Source organism: Drosophila ficusphila, unplaced genomic scaffold (genome assembly GCF_018152265.1).
Source record: "Drosophila ficusphila isolate 14025-0441.05 unplaced genomic scaffold, ASM1815226v1 contig_412, whole genome shotgun sequence".
Lineage (NCBI taxonomy): Eukaryota > Metazoa > Arthropoda > Insecta > Diptera > Drosophilidae > Drosophila > Drosophila ficusphila.
In genome coordinates this window covers 5,484,695-5,507,908 of record NW_025064326.1, presented here as the reverse complement: position 1 = coordinate 5,507,908, position 23,214 = coordinate 5,484,695, and the positions used below count along the sequence as shown (strand labels likewise).

The following is a 23,214-nucleotide window of genomic DNA, read 5'->3' as shown; positions in this document are numbered from 1 at the left end:
ATTTTTGTTTTTACTTTTCTGCCCCGCCGCCGAAATGATCTTATTGGAATACCCACACTCTCAGGCACACAGATGGGGTAGAAATTATAGAACCCACAATGAAAAATGTTCTTTCTTTAAAATCTACTTAAAAAGATTTCAAGAATGATTAAAAAAGAGTTAAATACCATCAAAATATTTCGTACGTACATATAGACAGTCTAGTATATCATGAGATCTATTATAGCGGCCCGATCTGTTTATATAGGGGCTGCAGCCGAAAGAGAGAGAGAAGCCAACGACTGATTTGTTCAGCCTTGAACTTCTCTGCGAGTGCATTAACTCTGCGGGCAGCGCAGTCGGCGTCGCAGTCGCAGCACTGCCCTCTCTCGCAGAACGTTTGTTCTTGTCTCGCTCGCTCTCGCAGCCCCACCGCCAAAATGGCATACGCAATGTGGGACTGCAAGAGTGTGTGTGGCGTGTGTGTGTGGCCAGTGACCGAGGGATGGTGAATGAGAGGGGGGCGAGGGGGAGTTTTGCGTTCTGGGCTGCACATTGCGCGCCTCGGATCTCCGATCTTGTTCTTTATGTAATCTAGAATACTGTCTTGTCATACGCCTGCAGTCGAACCTTCTTAAAAAAGATTTTCTCTAAATCCAACCATATGGTTCAATTCGTGTTTATTACAAGTTTGTTTATAGATGTACTTGGTTAGAGAGGACGCTTTTTTGTGGTCGTTAACATAATAAAAAAATACTCACAAAAGTAGGCTACTTTAAATATCGAACATAATTTATTGAAAATTTTTTTGAAATATTTAGAATAAAAAAGTGTCCTTTGAATCTTTTTCCAAGACAGACGCTGTTCCGTCTTAACGAGTAAGGACTGTATTTATGTGCCATTCTCTTGTTGCTTTTGAGTCTGCTTCCTTTGGTTGGCACCCCCATGAAGGATTGTATTACATAAGCGACAAGCGGCGGGCGATAAGTTTCGCTTTCGCATATGCACATGTGGGCGTGGTATATATGCATACACACACACACTCGCACACCCGATTATGAATACAAATACTGGCACAAACTGGCGGCGAGCACTCCTTTTGTCTGGCGAGCGAGTGTTTTGAACCTTCGAGGCACTGGCCTTGAACCTACCGATCGCAGTTTGTTTGCAAAACAGATACACAGATACCCAGACACACACTCACACGCGCACACTCTCCTCGAGTGGGGAGTTATAAAAACAACTTCAATTCAGAGGTTTTTTTCGCTCAGCGTTCTTTGTTTTTGTTCTTGCAATTGTTGGTTCTGCCATTCACATTTATAAACACATAAACATTGGCATTGGGCTTTTGAGTTCGTGTGTGTATTTTTGCCTGACCCCACACAACATTGGACTCACACACTCGCATACTGGATTTTGTCCTTGAGATCGTTTCTTGCCGCTGGGGCTCACCTGCCGTCTCTTTCGCACCACTGTTACAGCACCAGCCTCCCGGCTCCCCTCAACCGGCAGAACAACTGTTTTTCTTGAGAGCTACTTGCATTTTTCGGACTTAAGTAACTGAAATTTTCGAATTTAGGTTTACTTTTCCTTCTGCCAAGCCCCCGTGTTCCAAAATTGGGGAGTTGTTGAAGATTACAACTTTTCATTAGGATCTCAGCCCCAAAGTAAGTAAAGTCATCGAATTAGAGAAGCGTGTACCAAATAATTGGCATCACTGCGTTTTAAGTATTTTTCCAGTTAATTGCGATCTTTCTCTTGTTTTGACGGTTGTGAGTTTTAATATTTGACTTTGTGCGAACGGTTTTGTTCAGCCTTATCTTCCATTACCACCAGTTGGTGGTGGTTACCCCCTCCGAACTCAATTCCCGAGTTCCTCCGACTTCCATTCCGTTGCCGTTTGCTGATTACGAATGCATTTCGCTTATCACGCCCGATAAGTGCCACCAATTTGTACATAAGTATGATTGTAAATACACTCTTTTGCCTACATAAATATAATCATGGGGGTGCGCATTGCAGTCGTCAGCTGTGGCCTTTGTTTCAATATTTATCGAGTCATTCTGTTCGAAATATACAAATGCGTGTGCAGGGCTGGTGGAAATAATTCTAGATGGGTTTTCAGAGAGAAGTGACCGATAAGCAGCCAAATAAGATTTCATTTCACAACAAAAACAGTTTTGGGTTCAAGGATGGTCAAACGGGGAAAGCAAATATACGTTGCATCATGTTGTTTCGGTTCGTGATTACATATTTGAGTGTGTGCACATTCTCCCTCTAATTGGCGTTAATTGAGTAATCTATGAATAATCGTAAATGAGTCACACGCATCGGGTAATATTCATCACCTTAAATTTTCCGTACCAAAGGCAACGAAATCTAATGCCCATAATTCCTTATTAGTCTTGCAATAACTCTTGCTTGAAATTTTAAGCTCGCCAGTACATCATAATATAAGCTACAATATTGTAATACTTTTCAATAGTCAGCTCATGTTTAATCGAATTTTGTAACTTACCATATTTACGCAGTTTTTTATATCTTCTGTTAAATAAAATTCTGTGACAATTTAAAAGATTTCCTCATGTTTTTGTTTTTTATTTTACATGTGTTTACTCCAATTAAAATGACTCGTGAATGCATATAAGGAACCATTCTTTAAATTTATATACAGGAAGGATTAAGTAAACGAAGTATTTTATTGGCTTTAATTTAAGCTCTTTAGCTTTCATCAAAACCAAGAAGCTTATTAAGATTTATGTATACAGTAACGGAAAAATTTGCCGGAAAGTTATAATACATACATACGTAATACATACTGTTTAATATAAAAACTAAGATCAGCAGCAAAGGAATTTAATAACCGGAAATTAAAAACTACAAATATGTGTAAAGTGGTTGTTCACTTTGACTGGCTTATTATAAAGTATTATAAACAATAAGTAAAACATAATATAACTAATTATGTTTTTGCCAATTCGTTTGAGAAGTTTTATACACGTTCGCGTACTCCAAAGTGAAATATTTCTGGTTTCGAAAAAAGGGGACTCCATAAAAAACGGGATCCAGATTATGATACCCCACATTGATGTGTGATATGTGTGAGTAGTGGAGTACTTGCACTTGTTCTCTGTCAGTCAGTTTATCTCCCCCACTCCCTCCTCCCTCTTCCCTCTCACCTACTCTTTGTTCCTGTCTGCTGTTCTTTTGGGTGTGTGAGTGTAAATATCCGTTAAATGTTCGCTGTTCGTATGGTTGTTACACTTTCCGGGGGTAGTTTAATGTTGGTAAAAAAAATGATTAACATTTTCAAGTATTAGAAATTGATAAGAGATAACTAATTGCCTTTATTGTTTGTAGGTTTTCCTTTTGAAAGACCTTTTCTTATTTTTTAAGAGTATGTAAAACTTTGGTGTCAGTCAAGGTGTAAATGATGATCACACCATATTACACCTATATGTAGATAAATTTGTAGATACTTTTTATAGATATACGTATATATATTTATATACATGTGTAAGCTTACGGTAAAACAAAGGAAACAACTTTTATGTGGCGCTGCGAATACGCGATGTGACCGCCAACGCAACTTCGTAGTTGTAATTGCAATTACGATGCTTGTTCCCCCCGTTGTTGTTTTTGCTGTTGTTAACATTATTAGTTTTTGTTGCCGATTCCAAGTGCGATGACTTCCGCGTTTAAAATCGCGCGTAATTCGCGCGAATTCCATGCAAGTGCGTTCTAACAACGCTCTATCTCTCTTTTTTGCTCGACGGGACGCACCTGTATTTAGTTTGTGTTTTTTTGTTTGCCTGGGGATTCGCTTTTATCTGAAGCACCACGTAAACTTTAGGGTTTATGAATGAAGCGCAGACGGCGAAAAAAGCGCAAAAAAAAGCAAAACTACAAAACAATCAAGTGCCTATCAAAAGGCCTCGACGTGAGTCACATGTCGTGATCACGCTCCTGATCGTGAAAAGGGGAAGAAAGGCCGAAAGAAAGAGAAAGAGAGCAGGCCAAAATTCACCGACTTGTTTGGAATTACCTGCAGTTTTTGGGTATATATGGTACCTGTTTATATTTGGAAAAAATATCTATAAATTTGTCTCTTAAGGTTAATAAAAAAAAAATTAGTTATAAGACAGTGACGGTTATCAAAAGCGGGGAGAAAATTCCTATTGAAATATTATATCATTTCATTTCTTTTTAAGTATCTTAATGGCAAACTGTTATTTAGATTAGCAATAATGTTATTTAAGTTCGAAAGGCATAGCTTAATCCTTATAATTGTACAATTTTGTAATCTTATCTACAACAAGTATTAATCAGAAAGTTAGAGGGTACTATAAAGTGTACCCTGAACACTTACCAATTTTTGGTTGGCCGAATTTTTTGGCTTTTTGTTTTGATCGCGGTGTTTTAATGTGTTTTCGTATTTGTTCCGGCGGCTTGTTGTTGTTTATTGGGTTATTTTATATACCTCAATATATAATGTGTACTGGGCTTTTGCGTCTCTTGAATTTTGCACCCAAACATGCGGACTTATGTGAGCAATTGCATATTTGAATTTCGTTAATTGCGCCACAAATTACAAAAGAAATGGCCAAAATACGAAAGGCGCGGCTGTTGGTTGTTATGAAATTCTCGATCTTTTGCGTTTTTGTTTTGGTCTTTTCTAATCTGTTGGCCACAAAACAGAAATTTCACTTTTCGCCACTGAAAGAATTTTCGAGCAGCTCTTGTTGTTGACGTAGGTGTGTTTGTTGTTGTTGCCACAGAGGAAAACGAATCGAAACTGAATTTGTTGTTGGCCTGCAATTGACCGGCTCTGTCGACGTCGCCCGAGTCGCAGCGGTCGTCGATGCCGGCAGAACGTTGTGAAATGTTCTGAGAGCGAGGGATCAAAAAACGAAGAGAGAGAATCTTGATTTCAAGAATCCTTTCAAGCTACTGTAGTCTAAAGTAAAAAAAAAAATTTATTGGGTAATTTTTTTATTATAAATTATGAAAATAAAGCTTTTATTTCATCATTCAAAAAACACCTGTTATTTATGTGTTTTCCTAAAAACTTACCTCAATTATAGCTTAAAACCCATAAAAATGTAACAAGTCAATTTGTAAGTCCGTTACATTTTAATTAAGTTTAAACGAAGCTAAATTTTCAAAGTCTCAGTCAACGGCGAACGAACAAGTTCAATGTTAACCGAATGCAGCCAACACGTTGCATGCTGCCCATGCAACCATCGAACATGTTGCAGTTGGCTGCGCTCTTTTGCTCGCTCGACCCAGTTTCGTTCTTTTTCTTTTGGCCCGTTGGACTTTTTATGCTGCTTATGTTCCCCATCTTACCGTTGTTTAGTGTTCGTGTTCTTTAACGGGCCCGCTTTCTCTTTTTATTTTGGCCAAGTCAATTGATATGCTGCGCTATGTTTTGAAGTTTAGCTCCCCCTCATTCATTCCCATTTCACCCAGCGATCGCTTGTCAAGTTCTCAATTCGTGATCTTTCTGCCATTTTGATGGCGTTGGCTTTTGGCCTGAAATCGAATGCCAATGCTTGAGCGGCTTTATGGTCGAGAGCCCACCGGTCAAAGATGCGACATGAGTCAACGACTGTTTCTAAAAACAGGACAGCTTATCGAGCTTGGCTAAATGCATACAGTAGTTCTTCGAAAAATCTGAAAAACATAATATGAAATGAAATTATTAATTGCTCAATTTATATTTTAAGTCTGTAGCGATTAATGAAAGCCAACAAAAATGTAGAATGGTCAGAAAATTATAATTAGATGGGATCGCTGACCCAAGATTTAAGGACCCTCACCCGAGCGACTACTGTAGAGGCCTACATGTTTAGAGCCACGAACGCATACGCTAAAAAATACATTGCTATTTCCCCTCTTCATCCTCCCCATCCGCTTATCGCTCGTCCTTTATGGTGAAGTTAAACTTTTCAAGGTTAAGTCTTCGGCTGGCGTCGCCGGCGAGCAATGACATTTGGGCAGGGCAGAACAAGCCGAGCGGGGGGATGAGGACTCGGGGGAAGGAGCAGGGGACCCGGGACCAGAAGCAACATCCAATTCCACGTCCACATCTTCGTCATCGCCATCGAACACCCTCTCGCACTCACACACACACACAAAAACGAACGCGCACTTACGCACACACACGCAACAAGCAGTTCGTTCACTTGCCGGGAACTCTTCCTCCTCCTCCCGTACGCCATCATCCTCCTCCTGATTCTACACCCTACCCTATTGGATCCGACTACCATCTACCATGTACCATATACCACGTACCGCCTGCCGTCTGCCGCAATTCCTGTGCGACCAACCGTGGCACAGTGGCACAAAATAAACAAACAATTCAAAATAACATACTCACAATTTATTAAAATTTTCATTACACTTTCATAACATGAAGAGCTTTGCTAAGTAAATAATTAAGAATAAATGTAGTGCATGTCACACTAGTCGTATGCTTTATATTTAAAATGAAAATTGATTTTTTTTTTATTAATTTCTTCACCGGACTAGTGTTGGTTAACAAAAGCTTGATTTATGACCACCGTGCCTGTGTCACCATTTAAATATCTGTTAACCCTGCTCTCCCCCCGATAATTGTCTGCCCGTCTGGACGTTATTGCTCACGTTCTCATTCTCTCAGGTGCACGCTACGCTTCAGTGGTGCAGTATTTCAGCCCTTTGTGCACTCTACTCTTTAGCCAGGATACATAGTTTGCATGTAGACACCTAAAAAAATAAATATTCTGCCCAACATTTAAGAAGACTGAATAAGGTTATTTTTCAATATTCGTACCTTATTTCTTTTTACTGAAAAGGATCTCATACATAACAGTTTTATAAATTTAGCTCTATCTTAACTCATAGTTATATTAGTTATAGAGCTTCGTGTTATTTATAAACCAAAAAACAATAAGAACCTTCAAGAATATCTATTACCAATCATATAATCAAGTTGGCAGCAAAAGTCTGACGATTTCATTAGCCTGGCCAGGACTTACATAAGGCTGAAACAGGAGCTGCAGGAAGAAGATGTCTCAACCTCGATGGCGATGACTTTTACTGTCGTTCGAGGTCCATATATAATATATACAGACATTTGTATATATATATCTGAGCGTGGGCGTCGTCTGGTGGAGTTGTTCGGCGAAAGGGAAAGGTTATTAGACTCGCCTCGTGCAGAATTTTAAGAAGTGGTTGGGGCCCAGACATTGGCTGCTCCTTATTGTTATAATAACCTTTCGGCTTTCTGTTTTCACTGTCGACGGAAGTGGGCGTCGGCGGCGGCAGGTGCCGGTGGGCGGGGCAGTGCAATGACAGCGGTCGACGTCGGTCCTTGTTCCTCGGTTTTCGGGTTTTTGGTTTTTGGTTCTCGGTACTCAATCCTCGATGGAGGGCATTACGAAAGGACCGTTCGACGAACTCTCGGCCCAGTCACACAGGCTCAGCTTTTTTGCCAGGATTTCTCGTATTTTTTTGTGGGTATATTACGGCCGTTGACTCGACCTGCGGGCGTCGCCACATGGCGGCCTCAGTTGAATGCACTTGCCGAGGTCACAGGACATCGGGCAAACGGGCAATCAGACTCTCGGTCAAAGTCACATGGCCACTTGACCCCAGACCGATAATCGCGGTTAAATTACAATGCGTCGGAGATGCGTAAGCATTTAAGTGATGGATGGAAATAGATTTCGCAGGAGGTTTTGCAGGACGTTTGCAAATTCAAGGGTAGTGAACCGAACCAAAGGACATGAAGCTGTGACAAGTCAAAGGTTTTTTAGGGTCAATTAAAAATCTGGTCATTCCCAGATTTCCTTATCTTTCGCTTAATAGTAAAACCCATTTAACTCATAATTCATTATGACTTTTATGTGTTCAACTATCAGAGGAATTTGTGGGAATCCAGATTCTTGGTTTGGTTATTTATGACTGGGGAACGGGAATGATTCATAATAACAAACCCACTAATTTATGAAATGTTATGTTATATAATGTTAGGTTGAATTTATAGATAAGAAATTACCACATAAAACCATTATCACACAAGATCAACTATTATCTTATCAAATCGGTTATCAAGTTGTTGTAGGTCAGTTAGTATTGGTTGATTATGAAAAACCACGTTTTCCAGCTTGAAATTATAATAATTCATGCAAAATATCATCAATTTTATCCTATTATTTAAATGACTTATCAAAATAAACATTTTGTATAAGTGGCCCCATAAATCTTGTTATTAACTGTCAATTAAATGATAAAATTTAAGTGGGTCAGTTACCGGATGGTAGATATCGCTTTTCACTTAAGAATTTTCCTTTTCACGTTTGTCAGATTTTCAGCCAAAAAAGTTTCTCCATCCGATTCGAGTTTCCCTCGGCGAGATGCAAAGTATTTTCGAGAAGAGAAAATGCCAGTGGAAAATTCGCCAAAGATTTTATGAGGTCAAAACTCATTACAAGTTGCGGCGGCGGCAACGGTGGGATGCTGTTGCTGTTGTTGTTGCTGTTGCTGCTGTTGTTGTTGCAGTTGCATAGTGTGCACTGTACATATACACGTTAGCCCCAATTCGGCGAGTGGGAAAAAGAAAAGCTGCAGCAAACGGCCCATGACAGTTGCAGTTGCAACTTTCTAATGCGGCAACAGCAACAGCGCAAACGGATGTGGATCGCGGCAACGGCGAGTGCAACATGCAACGTGGCGGCATTATGTGTGCCAAGATGCAAGATGCAAGATGCAAGATGCACTGCCACAGCCAGAAAGCAAGAAAATCGAATTTCTCCACCACTGCTTTCCACTGCAAATTACTTAACTATTTTCCCAGTTTTCGCTTTGTCGTGCAATTTGCGAACAGTTGTTGCATGTTGTTGCATATTGGCGGCTGCCGCTGAACAGCAACAGCAACAACAACACGGGGCGGCAGTGAAAAGTTGGTCATGACAATCAAATGGCCAACACTGCGTGGCAATCGAGGGGCAGACCATCGGTATCCGAAGGGGGTTTTTACTTGGTCTCTGAACATGTATATTTCAATGGGTCTGTGTGTGCCCACTGATGCATTCCGCCTGCGGCAAACTGCCACTTGGGTGAGCCTAGGGTCCCAGTGGAAACCCCTTCCTAACCCTTCCAGGTCCTCCATTCTGCAGGGAGTGGGAGAGGTGGCGAAGAAGAGGTCCACTTAGTCACAGGAATGACTAACCAACTGGTAGTCCGCATTCCACCCTAAATTCCCAGAGTGAGTCAGTCGCTCCTTACCACAAACTACTAAAGTTCTTAACGTTGCTCTTGGGCAAAGCCATTGGTCATTATTGAGTGATCTTCATTGGGGGAGAACCAAGAGACATGTTTCCTAACTTGCAGAATATTCGCACAACTTAAGTTTACTTTTAATTGAGCTCAGAAATAAAAAATAAAAAAAATACAAATTCAAAAACATGGTTTAAAATATTTAAAAGAATAAATGGATTCTGAATTAACTGAACATTAGTTTCTAAAAATACCAATTGATTTTTTTAGATACATGATTCGAATGGAATTCAAACACATTTTGAAATAATTAAAAAATTGAAGATTTTTAGAATTTTCTCTAAAAAATACAGAGCACCATTCATTTCTAAAAATACCAATGAACATTTTTTAATTCATGATTATTTGCTTTAATTGGTTAATAAATTCTAAAAAAAGTCTAACCACCTCTTCACAATTAGCGCAAATCTGGATTTAAAATCCTGACAAATCCGCTTTAGCTAACCAACTAGCAGGTGAAATTGAAGAGCCCGAATTAATTGGAGGTGGGTACTTAAAAAAGCCGCAACTTTTCTGGGATTAAGACTTTCCTTGAGCCGAGACCCGAATACCGTTAGCCCCCTTAATTAGAAACCAGTTAACTGTCGCAGCTCGGCACTTAACTGATCTATTAACGTTTTTTTTTTTCTAGTCATTTCTATTTATTTTTTTTTGTCAGCTCGGTTTTTTGTTTGTTTGGCCTGTGGGTTGGGCGGCGATCGGGAATGAGATTCAGATTGAGTGTTCGAGATCGAGATCGGCGTGCCCCAGTGATCTAATAAACGCCGCATTGTCATTCGCTCCGCTCGGCAACTTCTTTTGTCACTCAATGCCCAAAGCACCGAAACTGGGGCACATTCATTAATTTATCGCATGCAAAACAATCCGCAAAATATATCTAATGCTGCAGCTGACGTTGCAGTCGACACAGAAAAAAATTGAAAGTTTTTCGCCAATCCGTACTGCCTACTGCCTGCTGCAATTTTCTCTTTGCAATTTGATTAAATAAAATATTGTGTAAAAGCGACGCCGGCAGAGCAACTTTCCAACTGCAAACGCTGCAGTTTCGAGCCACGACTTCTAAGTCGGTTACTAGATGCAATAATAATTGCATTTGTCCCACTTTACTTTCACTTGGCGAACGAGCAACAGGCAACAGGCAACGAGCCAGCAGCAACTAGCAACTAGCAACAGCAACAACCAACCAGCAACAACCAACCAGCAACTAGCAACAAAAAGCCGCAGCGCAGGCGTCGACTTTGACTTTGTGTTCGCCTGTTGCAGCTTTTCCAAACCATCAATGTGTGTGTTAGTGTGTGTGTGTTGCATGAAAAGTTGCAACTTTTTCCAGTCGCCTGGTGGAAATTGTTTGCCGTTCGGTTGACTGGCAAAAAGGAAAAGTGGGTCAAGCGCACCATTGTTGATGCGGCTGCTGCTGCTGCTTGTGTTGCTCTTGCTGTTACTTGTTGCATGCCCCCACTTAATTGACAATTGCCTGCCTGCAACACACATTATACGTTTGCCACTTTGGCATTTGATTTATGAAACTGGGTTACCACCGCGCTGCTTTCCTTTTTCTCGAATCAATTTTTATGGCTTTTGCGTTCAACATTTCGTCAGTTTATTCACTATCATTTAAAGTTTTGTTTCTTTTTGTTATTATATTACTCAATAGTACAGCAGGATTTAATCTTAAACTTATGTACCTTTCATTTTTACATTGCCTTCCACATACTGTTGTTCTTTGCTGTACACAAAAAATTACATTTTAAATCCAGGTCTTGTTCCACAAACTCAATTCGCCAATTTTCATTTCGATCGAGTCTGTCGTCTAATATTTACAAAGATTTTGAATTTAGTAGCGTACTATATGCTCCTCCGCTTTCCTGTTCAGTTTTCTTTTTTGGCATCGAAACAATAAATAAAGTACAGAAGGATTAAATATTTAGGTAAAGCAAGAGGTTTTGCTTGTCGGAGAACTAACCTAAAGTAGAAAGTTTCTTTGTGGCCAGAAGAGGCAAATAAACTCAACCAAAGAGGGAATTTTCCTGGCGCAGATTTGTTTTTAGTAGAGTGGAAATGGTGCTAGGTTAAAAAGATAAACAAACTATCGGGTGACTTGGTCAACAGAGCGATTAAAAATACGTAATAAAAAGTAATAGGAATAGGTTGGTTATCGTCGATGCAGGATGTTGGATAGGGTGCGTATCTGCTTCTGGAGTTCGGAGTCCATGCGGTAGGCCTCCTCCTCGAAGATCAGCCGCATCTCCTGCAGCTCGGGCAGCTTGTCCGCCTGCATGTTGAGCAGCTCGCCAAAGAACTTGGTCCACACATGCTTCTTGAGGTAGCGCGGCAGCTTCTGTCGGATCTCCCAGCTCGAACCCTTCTTCTGCGGCTGCATGTAGTCGCCGAATAGCATGACGTGCACCGTGGCCGCGATGCAGAAGAGATCGGTTTCGTAGGACCAGCTGCGTCCCTCCTGCATCTCGATGCAGGTGAAGCCATCCGTTTGCACCACCTTTCTAAACTTGGTGCGCTCCGCGTCCGGAAAGAGCGTCATATCGATAGCACAGCCAAAGTCAATCAGACGCAGGGACGGCAGCGCACTGTCCACATTGGGCACCCGCATTAGCAGGAAGTTGTCCGGCTTGATGTCCGCGTGGATGATGTGCTGGCGGTGCAGGTGGTCCACGATGTTGCAGATCTGCGCCGAGAAGTGCATCACCAGCGACTCGTGCATCACTTTCGTGGTGGCCTGCCGTATCTTGTTGTTGATGTCCAGCAGCGAGCCAAATGGCGAGAACTCGGTGGCTATGAGGCTGGCATTCGGGGCGATGATCGCCGTGGAAATGTCCATCAAGCCGGGCAACACCTCCGGCTCCTTGATGCGTTTAAGCACCTAAAAAAGAGAGTTTTATTTTAAGTTAAGATATTCATAAATATATTGCAAGATTCCTCACCTGATCACATATATAAATCTCCCAGGTGTTTGGGGGCTTCTGGTATTTGAGCGCCACCACATTGCCGGTGCGCGAGTCAGTGGCTTTGTACACGGAGCCGTAGGATCCGCGGCCCACCTCCTTGTCAATGTTAAAGGTAACGCCCTCGAGGACGTTCAGTGTGCGAGTGTTGGATATTTTTGGCAGTGGCGTTTGCACGATTTTGTAGCTGGCATGGGCATCGTGATCGCCCGGGAAGTCCAGCTTGGCGAGGAAGGCTCGGCACAGCTCGCTGTTGAACGGATCGATGGCCTCCTTGGCCAAGTGGCGCGCGATCGTTTCCACGGCCTTCGAGAGCCGCCGTTCCTGAGCCTCCGTGTCGTGCTGGGTGGCAAAGTACGAGTTCTCCTGGAACGTGGAGAAGTCGGCCAGTGTGCTGTTGCCATTGTTATTGTTGCTGGTGCTGTTGTTGTTGTTGTGCGTTTGTAGGGTCTTGTTGACCGGATGGAGGATATGCTGTTGCGAAGTGTCGCGGAAGTTGAGTCTGCCCACTTCCAAGGCCAGCGAGCTATTGGAATTATCCAAAGCGGTGGCGCTGGAGAACGAGAAGTTGGCATTGTCATTGTACGCTCCCGGTGCTCCAGACGCCACACTACTCGAACTGGCTGTGACCACATCGGCCGCCGAGGATGCCGAGTTGCTGTTGCTGCAGAGATCCGGCTGGAACTTGCTGCGTTTGACTTTGGTGCGCGCCCTTCGGTAGCCGTTCGCCTCGCTCTTCGGCGTCGACGTCTGGCCCAGCATGTAGGGATGGAAGTGGTGGTGGCTGCCGTTTCGCTGACGCTGGATGGGATTCGGAGAAGCGGGCGCAGGCTCTGGCTGAGGATGAAGAGCTGCTTGCGGCGGCTGCTGCTGCTGCTGGATTATCTGATGATGATGATGCTGCTGTTGCTGCTGGTGGTGTTGCTGCTGCTGGTAGACATTCTCGATGGTGTAGGCACTGTAGGTGCTGCTGGGCTCCTTCCTGAACTTGATTTTAATCGAGCGGTTCTCCTGCTCGAAAGTGGTCTGCGCACTGAACTGCACGCCATTGGCGTAGGATTCGTTCTGCTCCTCATCCTCCTCCTCTTCGTCGTCGTCCTCCTCCTCATCGGATTCCTCGTCCTCATTGTCCACGCCTGCTTCCTCCTCCTCCTCGCCATCCTCAGCCTCATTGTCCTCGTCCTCCTCGCCCGTATTCTCCTGACCACCGCTGTTGTTCTGCCCGTAAAGCGCTCCATCCACAGCAGTCATGTAGTAGGATGTCTGCGATTCGTAGGAATCATAAAGAGTTTGCTCTGGCTGCTGTGCCGGCTCCGCTGGCTTGGTCTTCTGCTCCATCAACTTCTTGAATTTGCGGGCTAGTATCTCCTCGGGACTGTACTCGATGCCTGCTCCGGGCGGATAGACCAGCTGCTTGGCATAGTGGCACACCCGCGACGGATCGTCGGGCTCTTCGAGCGTCAGCGCTGGCTTCCAGGTCTCGTGGTTGTTGCGCCCGTAAGCGTGGAAATTGCGCGGCAAACGCAGGCCAGCCACTTCGCTTGTCACGGGAGGGGTATTCGTTTGGGGGGCTGCATTGCCATTGCCACTGCCATTGTGTTGCTGCACTTGTTGATTCACTGCTGCTGCAGGCTGTTGTGCCGGCATCTGTGGCTGCTGTGCTGGTGCGTATTGTGGCTAAAAAAGGATAAGAGAGTTTATCAAACATCTTCTTAAATTAAAGTAAAAAATACTTACCTCAACTGGCGCATATTGCGGTTGCTGCTGGACTGGTTGGGCTGGTGGTGCTGCAGCTGCTGCCGGTTGAGTCGCATGATGTGGCCCATAGCGTGGCTGCTCCTGGTAGTGCGCCTGATACGGCTGCTGTTGCTCCTGCGGCGGATGTGCCTGTGGCGCAGGCTGATGCTGTTGGTTGGCTGGATGTTGCTGCGCCTGCGGATGATATTGCTGGTAGGCATTCTGCTGATATGGCTGGGGACGGTGTTGTTGTGGATAGCTCTGCGGCATCTGCTGCTGTGTATAGTTCGTCAGTTGCTGCAGTGGATCCGGCTGGGCATGCTGCTGCTGTTGTTGCTGCTGCTGCTGTTGCTGCTGTCGCTGGTGGTAGAGCGACCTGGCATAGGTGAACTTTGTGTGGGCGTGCTGCAGCTCTGAGCTGCTCTGCGCCTTCTCCTGGAAGGCCAAGTTGAAGACCGCCTCGGCGTCCTTGAAATCCTCGCGTGACTCGTAGTAGGCAGCCCAGCCAATGTAGAACGCGGCCACTTGGCGACCGGTTCCTCGCTGGAAGAGCACTTGGTAGTAGTGCAGCGGATCCGTCTGCATGGCAATGTACTTGAGCCACAGCCGAACGAGTCGCACATCCTGGCGATAGTAGTCGTTGTGCTCGTAGACCGTGAGGCAACGCTCCAGCGTCTCTCGGAACTTTAGCTCCGGATCGCTGTGCGCATGGTTCTCGTACCAGCAGATGTAGTTGTACCAGTGGTCGAGGGGATCCGGACCCTGATACAGGGCGATAGCGTGCTCCCACGCCTGCTTATCCTTCAGAAAGCCGTGCATCTCGTCCGGACTGGCCAGTGGCGGTGCTCCAGCTGCCACTGTGCCTGCTCCTCCGCCGGATCCCGATCCCTGGCGCATGTACGAGTGCATGGCCATCGCAGCCGGACGGGATGTCCCCTGATCCCGCCGCGCCGTGATGCAAATAAACGAAAAAGAGTTCCGACTCTGCGGTTTCTTTGGATCGCCACTCGGAAGTCTCGGATTTCGAAGTGCACTGGAGCCTTATGCCGATTGGACTGGACGCGAGTAAACCAACTCAGTTAATCCCTCGGCGTTGTCGGTTGGCACCGGTGACACATGATTTTCGGTCAGGTTTTCCACTCGCTGGCTGCGATCAAAGATATTTTTTATTTTTTCTCTTTTTAGCTTGCAAATGGAATTTATTAGTGCTGCAAAATAATCGATAACACTATCGGCCGTGGGCCTGCTGGCGACGGCTCCCGAGGGCGGTTATCGATAGTGCGATAGCAACGTGTCATTAAGCGTTTTTAACTAAAAACTGTTGTTTTAAAAAATGCGATACAATTGGTTAATATTTAACGAAAATTGGTCCGTGCACATACTTTTATTGTTTATTTTTGTTTTGTTTTCAGTTTGTGTTGTTGCACTGCTTGTTTTTTCTTGAAGGTAAGCAGTTCAGTTGAAGCGTTAGTCAACACTTTAAATATTTCAACGAAACAAGCATTTTTAAATATAACAAACTTTATTTAAATCAATTTAGACAAAGAGATGAGAATACGTTCGGTAAGGAAATGCCAGCAAGTATTATTAGTGGTATATAGTCAATAATTTTAGGAATTCTTACTTCCCATAGCATCGAATCGAAGATGTTAACTTTCACAAATAAACGAGAAATGCATTATAAAGTTCTTGAATGTAAAACAATTTTGGAAGGAGAAGTGTTCATACGAAAGTTATTTGTAACCCCCTTTATCCCCAAAAATTTATTATTATTAAACGAAAGGCACAAAAGAAAAAGAACAGCAATGATTTGTGAGCCCATTTATTCTATTTATTTATATCCATTTATTTTAATTTTTTCGTTCGATAGTTGTTCCTGGTTTTGCGCGGCAGACACTCCAATAGTTCCATCCCCATTCCATGTTCACTAACTATTCGCCAGGAGGCGCCACCGTGCTCGGAATTACTGCATTGTTTTTTATCAACTCGCCAGAAATTACGCTATCCCCGAAAAACCGCAAAAACGCGAGTGTTTATGTTTCGTTCTTAAGTGCATATCATAGATTAGAAGATTAGGTAGCTCCGCTGGCTCCCCGCAGTCCGAGAAACACGCGCTATTCCGCCACCCACGCACTCTTTTGTTTTCGACCCCTCACTGCGCCCGTAGATTTCCCCAAAAAAGAAAAAGAAGAAAACACAACGGCATCGGAAAACGCAATTAAGTCCTGTATCGATTTCACCGGCTGCAAACTGAATCCTCCAGGGTACGGCCAATACGGATAATGGAGGTTTCGGCCGATCCCTACGAGCAGAAGCTCTATCAAATGTTTCGCAGTTGTGAGACGCAATGTGGGCTTCTGGACGAGAAATCTCTGCTGAAACTGTGCTCCTTGCTGGAGCTCCGGGATCAAGGATCCGCACTGATCGCCAGCTTGGGCGGCAGCCATCAACTGGGCGTGTCCTTTGGGCAGTTCAAGGAGGCGCTGCTCAACTTTCTCGGCTCCGAATTCGACGGCACGACGTCATCGGGATTTATGGGTGAGATAACACATTCAATTGGGGAAGCAAACTGGGAATACCCTATGCTATATTTCAATATTAGCTGGGAAAGCGGGTTCCCATAAAACAATATCGTGCGGCTATCTATAATTGCGATTTAAGTACCCTTCAAGCAACATCAGATAATTACAGATTGTTGGCAAAGGCGGTTATTAGAGATAGTAATTCAATTTTGACAGGGAGATTGAACCAAAAAGGTGCTCTTTCTTTAGTACTTCTGATCTAGGTCTGGATCAAACTGAAACCATAATATCAAAACTATGAGCATTCCATCAGAAGAACATATGAATTTGCTTGGCATATTTACTCGATTTCAAGCAAACTTGTATTATGTCATAAGCTGTTTTATTGCGAGATTAATTCAGCACTGATTAATATTACATACCTAATTTGATTCACAGCGATTTGAACAGATAATTCTTATAGCAGCTTAAATATTAAAGCCTTTGCCAGAATATAGGGTCTAATTTGTAAGGGAGGGCACACTTATACTGATTAAGGATAAATATGTCTGCCTCACAGTTGTTTCCCTATCTGCCCTGGAAATTTCTGGGCCAAATTAGGATATGGCCGGGTCTGAATATGATAATCAGCTCGCGGATTAGCACGTTGGCAGCTGGTGGTCATAAAACCAAAAGATGCAATGCTAATTTTTTATGACCCTACTGACAACTTCTGTTGTCTACCTGATCCTGCAGCACTTTATCCTTCTACCTAGTTATCCTGCATAAATAGGCGCCTCATTCAGCTCGGCGGTTCAGTATCAATCGAAATGGGAACGCGCTTGTATTACCGCCGATCAGGCGGACCACTATCAGATCCGATCATTGAGAAGTTAGCCGCTCGTTTTGGTAGTCACCTGAGATCCGTGCAACTCTTCCAGTTCTCTACTAACCTGTATTTGTCGCATCTTGCAGAGCGTTCGCTGGTGATCACAGATGAGCCCTTGGCCGGCACATACATCGAAAGTCCGCCGGAGTCCTCCGATCGCGAGGTGTCACCCAAACTCATTGTGGGCACCAAGAAGTACGGACGGAGGTCCCGGCCGCATCAGGGAATCTACGAGTTGTCCGTCACGGACTCGGACAACACGGACGAGGATCAGCTGCAGCAGCAGAAGCAGCGGAGTCTCAATGGGTGCGACGAGCTGGGAGTTCAGGTAAGAGCCGGTCAAGAAGTCACGTACAAAGTGGCTACACAACTTCTGGCCACTGTAAGCAAAAGTGCAAAGTAAACGAAGTTTTTTTCTGAATCAAAATTACCGAGTGCTGGTACAGTGGAAAGTGACTAACGTAATAATAAAATGCTGATGTCATATAAAAACGTTCTGTAATGATAGTTATGTTTTTTAAGCATACTTCGTGTAGCATAATCTTAGATAGATAATGATGTAAAATCCTAAAACCCTCTCATATTGACTTTCCTCAGGTGCAGCGTTCTTCATCCCAGAGCGATCTTCCTGGCAGTCGGCGTCTTCGATCCGTCCACACCAGCGGCAGCAAACTGAAGCGATGTGCCTCGCTGCCGGCGCGCAGGAATCTGCACTCGAAGATGCACAACACCTCCACGGGAGTGCCCAACTCGCCAACGGCTGCCCTGAAGCTCAAGCAGCTGTCCATCCAGAGCCAAGCGCAGCACAGCAGCAGTGTGGAATCCCTGGGTAAGTTACCACCGAAGAAGGACCCATCCCATTTCCAGTTTAGCCCTGGTTCCTTTGCCACCCACTGTTTTTGTTAGCCCAAAAATCCCCCAATCCCAAATTACCTTCGAAGCAATGATTAAAGTAAAACACTTGTTGTCGGTACACAATGCAGGCCATCACCTGGCCGCCAATTCCGCACCGTCGTCCGAGCACCGGAGATGCTACCACGGCGGCCGTTGGTCAAGTTGCAAAGGTTTGTGCGCTCAAGCAAATTGTCAAAACCAAAAAACCCACTCACCCACCAACCGAAAAAGAAACCCCAAACCACCCCAGTCATTCGGTATCTAATCGCACCCTTTGTAGCCGCACATTTGATTCGTTTTATGTATAATCACATATCCTAAATTTTCTACCCTTAGTAGAGCTGGAACTCGTTAATGATTTATTGTAAGAAATATGTAGTGGAAAGAAGTATAATTACCTTTGCTGCTCACAAATTAGTTGAACTAAGAGTTTGAATCAATAATATTTGTATTTCAACTCATGCACTTAAGATTTCATTTGGTTCACCTATTAATTAACTATTTAAACTAGTAAATAATTATAGTTTTAAAGAAAATCAATAGTTGCTTACCCATAAAAGAAACTCTTAAATTAAGAAACATGTTGAACCTTTTTCGATGATGAGAAACAGCAAACTTTCGGCGCTTTTCGCTTCCGCCATCGACATTCGACATTCCACAACCTCCCCCACTCCCAATCCCAATTCCAATTCCACACCCACCTGGTATCTTGGGCTATATAACGTAAATGTGTACATACAACGGCGAACTGAATCTTTTTTCAAACCCACGCTAAATGCTAAATGCCATGATTTGCAGACATCGTGACGCCCCAGCAGCTGGAGACGATCTCTGTGCACAGCATCATCGATGCGTGGGAGCTGGCCGGCATTCCCAACTGCCGAAACCTGCTGCACATCCTGGGCTTCGACGAGGAGGAGGAGGTGAGCCTGCAGCAGCTGACCAAGGCGATGGAGGAGGAAATGCGGGCCCTCGAAACCGATCAGGAGCAAACGAATATGCTGCGTGCAATGGCTGCCCTGCAGGCCACCGAGTTGGGTAACTACCGACTGGCCTACAGGCAGCAGCACGAGGAGAACCTGAAGCTGAGAGCTGATAATAAGGCGGCCAACCAGAGGGTGGCCATGATGGCCATGGAGGTGGACGAGCGGCACGCCTCGCTGGAGGACAACTCCAAGAAGCAGGTGCAGCAGCTGGAGCAGCGACACGCCAGCATGGTGAGGGAGATCACGCTGCGGATGACCAACGATCGCGATCATTGGACCAGCGTGACCAGCAAGTTGGAGGCGCAATTAAAGTCCCTGGAACAGGAGGAGATCCGCCTTAAAACAGAACTCGAACTTGTGAGAACAGAGAACTCCGAATTGGAATCGGAGCAGCAGAAGGCGCACATTCAACTCACCGAGCTGCTCGAGCAGAACATCAAGCTCAACCAGGAGTTGGCCCAACGCCCAACCAGCATCAGTGGCACTCCCGAGCACAGTCCTCTGCGGCCGCGGAGGCACAGCGAGGACAAGGAGGAGGAGATGCTCCAGATGATGGAGAAGCTGGCCGCCCTGCAAATGGAGAACGCCCAGCTGCGCGACAAGACTGACGAACTGACCATTGAAATAGAGAGCTTAAATGTGGAACTGATGCGCTCGAAAACCAAGGGCAAGAAGCAGGAGAAACAGGAGGAGCAGGAGGCGGCGGCCACGGCGACCAAGAGGCGCGGCGATTCCCCCAGCAAAACGCATCTCACGGAGGAGAGTCCGCGCTTGGGAAAGCAGCGCAAGTGCACCGAAGGCGAGCAGAGTGATGCGAGTAACAGCGGCGATTGGTTGGCCTTGAACTCCGAGCTGCAAAGAAGTCAAAGTCAGGATGAGGAGATGGCAAACCTGAAGCTCCGCGTGGCTGAACTGGAGACGGAACTGAAGGCCAGCAAGGAGAGCAGATCTCTTACGCCAGAAGGCCGCGCCAAGGAATTGGAAGCCAGTCTCGAGCAAATGCAGCGCGCTTATGAGGATTGCGAGGACTACTGGCAGTCGAAGCTCAGCGACGAGCGGCAAATGTTCGAGAAGGAGCGCCAGATCTACGAGGACGAGCAGCACGAGAGCGACAAGAAGTTCACCGAGCTGATGGAGAAGGTGCGCGAGTACGAGGAGCAGTTCAGCAAGGACGGCCGCCTGTCGCCCATCGATGAGCGCGATATGCTGGAGCAGCAGTACGTGGAGCTGGAGGCGGAGGCAGCCCAACTGCGCTCGAACTCCCGGCAAATGCTGGAGGAGAAGGCCCAGGAAATCAGTTCGCTGCAATCGGAGATCGAGGATCTGCGACAGAGATTGGGCGAGAGCGTGGAAATCCTCACGGGTGCCTGCGAACTCACCACTGAATCGGCGGCTCAATTGAGTGGCGAGGGGGAAAGAACCCGACCATCTCGCCCATCAATTACCTCTGGCTGCAGAGCACCATCCAGGAGCCGGCGAAGTCCTTGGGCGACTCCAAGGAGGATGCCGCCGCCAGTGCCATCGAACTGCTGGGAGGCTCACCATCGCACAAGTCGGCCAGCCGGTGAGTATTGCAAGACTCTCTGTGTTTGTCCTTGGTGTCTGCATCCTGTGTGTTCCTAATCCATGTCACAATCCATGTTTGCACTGTATATATGTTTCTATCTTGCTTTTGTCCCGCACATCTAACCATGTCTAATCTAAGCTAATTTAGTTCTTAAGTTTATGTGTATGTGTTCGTTCAATAAATATAATTTATACTTTTAAAGACATCATTTTCATTAAACACTAAACAAGAAAAGGAATCATCTGACTAATTCTTTTGCACAAACTTGACCCTTGAATTCCATAAATTTCGGTTCTTCTGAGTCTGAAATTCAGGCTTAGAGATTTGGCGTGATTTGAATTTGAGTTTGCTTGATCTTATTGATATTGTGGTTTTGGTTTTGGTTGTATATGAAATAGCTTATGGTTTTTCCTTTTATGAAACCTTTTCACGATGGTTTCCTTAACTTGTCCGTTGCTTTGTTCGCACAGCAACAACCTCACCACTTCGGAGACATCCATCTTCAGCACCACACCCTTCGAGAGCTCTGCCTCGGGTCCCTCGACCGCAAATAGTGGCACCACAAACGTCTCGGCCGCCAAGTCCGCTCCGCTGCCCATCAGCAAACCCAAGAGGGCGCAGAGTCCACAGCAGGCTCCATCGGAGGGAGAGATCGCCGACTGTGAGACCTCGTCGACGACGTCCAACAAGAGCTTCGAATCCAGCAGCAAGACATCTTGCCTTAGCCACGAAAAGTGCAGCAGGTCGTCGGCATTGAAGGAGGAGCTGAAGCGCCTCAAGTTCTTCGAGCTGTCGCTCAAGGAGCAGATCAAGGATTTGAGCCTGCAACGCGACGGTTTGGTCATGGAACTGCAGCAGTTGCAGGAGGCGCGTCCCGTGCTCGAGAAGGCTTATGCGGTGAGCTGGGAATGTGGTTTATTTTGGGAGTTATGTTGATTAATATGGAATGTTTACCTCTTAGCGAACTACGCATCCAACGCTTCAGCAGCGACTGAACCAATTGGAGCTGCGAAATCGCCATCTGCAGAATGTCATCAAGCAGCAGCAGCAGTACTCAGAGTCCATGATGCAGCGTGAGTAAAGAATAGGAGATACTTGAAAGGGAAATCCAATAATTTATATGTTCTGTTTAGAATCCTGGAGGCAGCATCAAGTGGAGCTCAATGATCTGCACGGCCGCATCGAAACCCAAGGCGCGATGCTGGCCGATCAAACACAGCGCCTGCAGAATGCCGACATCCTGGTGAAGGATCTGTATGTGGAGAACTCCCATCTGACTGCCACGGTGCAGCGGTTGGAGCAGCAGCGAGCGCGGGTCAACTTGATCCACCAGCAGCAGCAGCAGCAGCTAATCGTGTCCAGTGGACTGCCAGGGGTGCCTTAGTTCGATCCTCGGGACAACGGATGCACTTTAACGCTGAAGAGAAGGAAACGGAAACAAAAACAAAAGGAGAAACTGAAACGGGTGCTCAGCATCAGCAGACAACGAACATCATGCACCGATATCGATATGGATGACAACTCGGTAGAATAAGTTAGCATACTCGTCGTCGTATTCGTACGTTGCGTTTTTTTGTGAGTGAATGTGAATGTGAATATCCATGTTGTCCGACACGAGAGCACCGCAGCAATAACTCACTTGACTTTGAGCCTAAACGTTAACTTGAACTTAAACTCACCCACGCGCAAAAAGGAACAATCCACATTAGTGTAACAATTAACTAGTAATCGACTAACTAGCAAACTTACATACATACAAATGTATGAACGGAAAAACTAAAACAAACCAGGCATATTTATATGGGCGAAATTCCCACATATGAAAGTTCGTTCATGTCTCACTGCAATGTTGACCTTACTAATTGACTACGGAAATAGGTATCGTAAATGAATTATATTAGATGAAACAGTATTTTAAATTTGTTATGCGTCTGAGTAGGCGAGCACGTTTATCAATGTTTACCACGTGCCCAACCAAATGCATCGGAATTGTTGTTAATTTTATTGGTAGATGAAGTGAAATCAAACGAAAAAAACAAATGATCTATGATATTACTATATATTATGTAACGACAAAAGACCTGTAAAAAAAACTTATGTATTTAAATTGCGATTTAAGTTAGCCAATTTCTTTCGATATTGCTTTTGCAAATGCTATTTTTTGTTAAACCTCTTCGTCCCAATAACTCACTATATTTATATGTAAAAACCTCGATTTAGTTACTTGCCACTCGATTCACTTTGATGTGTGGTCATCAGTGCTTCAATCAATACCTTCGATCAAAATATGTAAAGCTTACTTTTTAAAAGTATAAAAGATTAATACAACCAAAAAAACCAAATATACATTTATTAAAAAAATCAACTACAACAAGTA

The 23,214-nt window shown here is 44.8% G+C and overlaps 2 protein-coding genes across 2 annotated transcripts; one reads left to right on the top strand and one right to left on the bottom strand.

Moving 5' to 3' along the window:
* Positions 1–10,877: 10,877 nt before the first annotated feature.
* On the bottom strand, positions 10,878–15,207 carry LOC108089944 (protein kinase 4). Its single transcript, XM_017188434.2, has 3 exons — positions 14,001–15,207; positions 12,243–13,940; positions 10,878–12,181 (listed from the first exon to the last, which is right to left on the bottom strand). Exons 1-3 carry the CDS (start codon positions 14,913–14,915, stop codon positions 11,456–11,458), a joined length of 3,339 nt encoding a protein of 1,112 aa, XP_017043923.2. The 5' UTR covers positions 14,916–15,207; the 3' UTR covers positions 10,878–11,455.
* Positions 15,208–15,923: 716 nt separating this feature from the next.
* LOC108089922 (blastoderm-specific protein 25D) lies at positions 15,924–23,202 on the top strand. The gene is given in 8 exon segments (XM_017188403.2): positions 15,924–16,538; positions 17,477–17,718; positions 17,988–18,219; positions 19,083–20,678; positions 20,681–20,834; positions 21,308–21,734; positions 21,799–21,910; positions 21,971–23,202. Coding segments are annotated over 8 exon segments (3,270 nt in total). The 5' UTR covers positions 15,924–16,282; the 3' UTR covers positions 22,222–23,202.
* Positions 23,203–23,214: the final 12 nt, after the last annotated feature.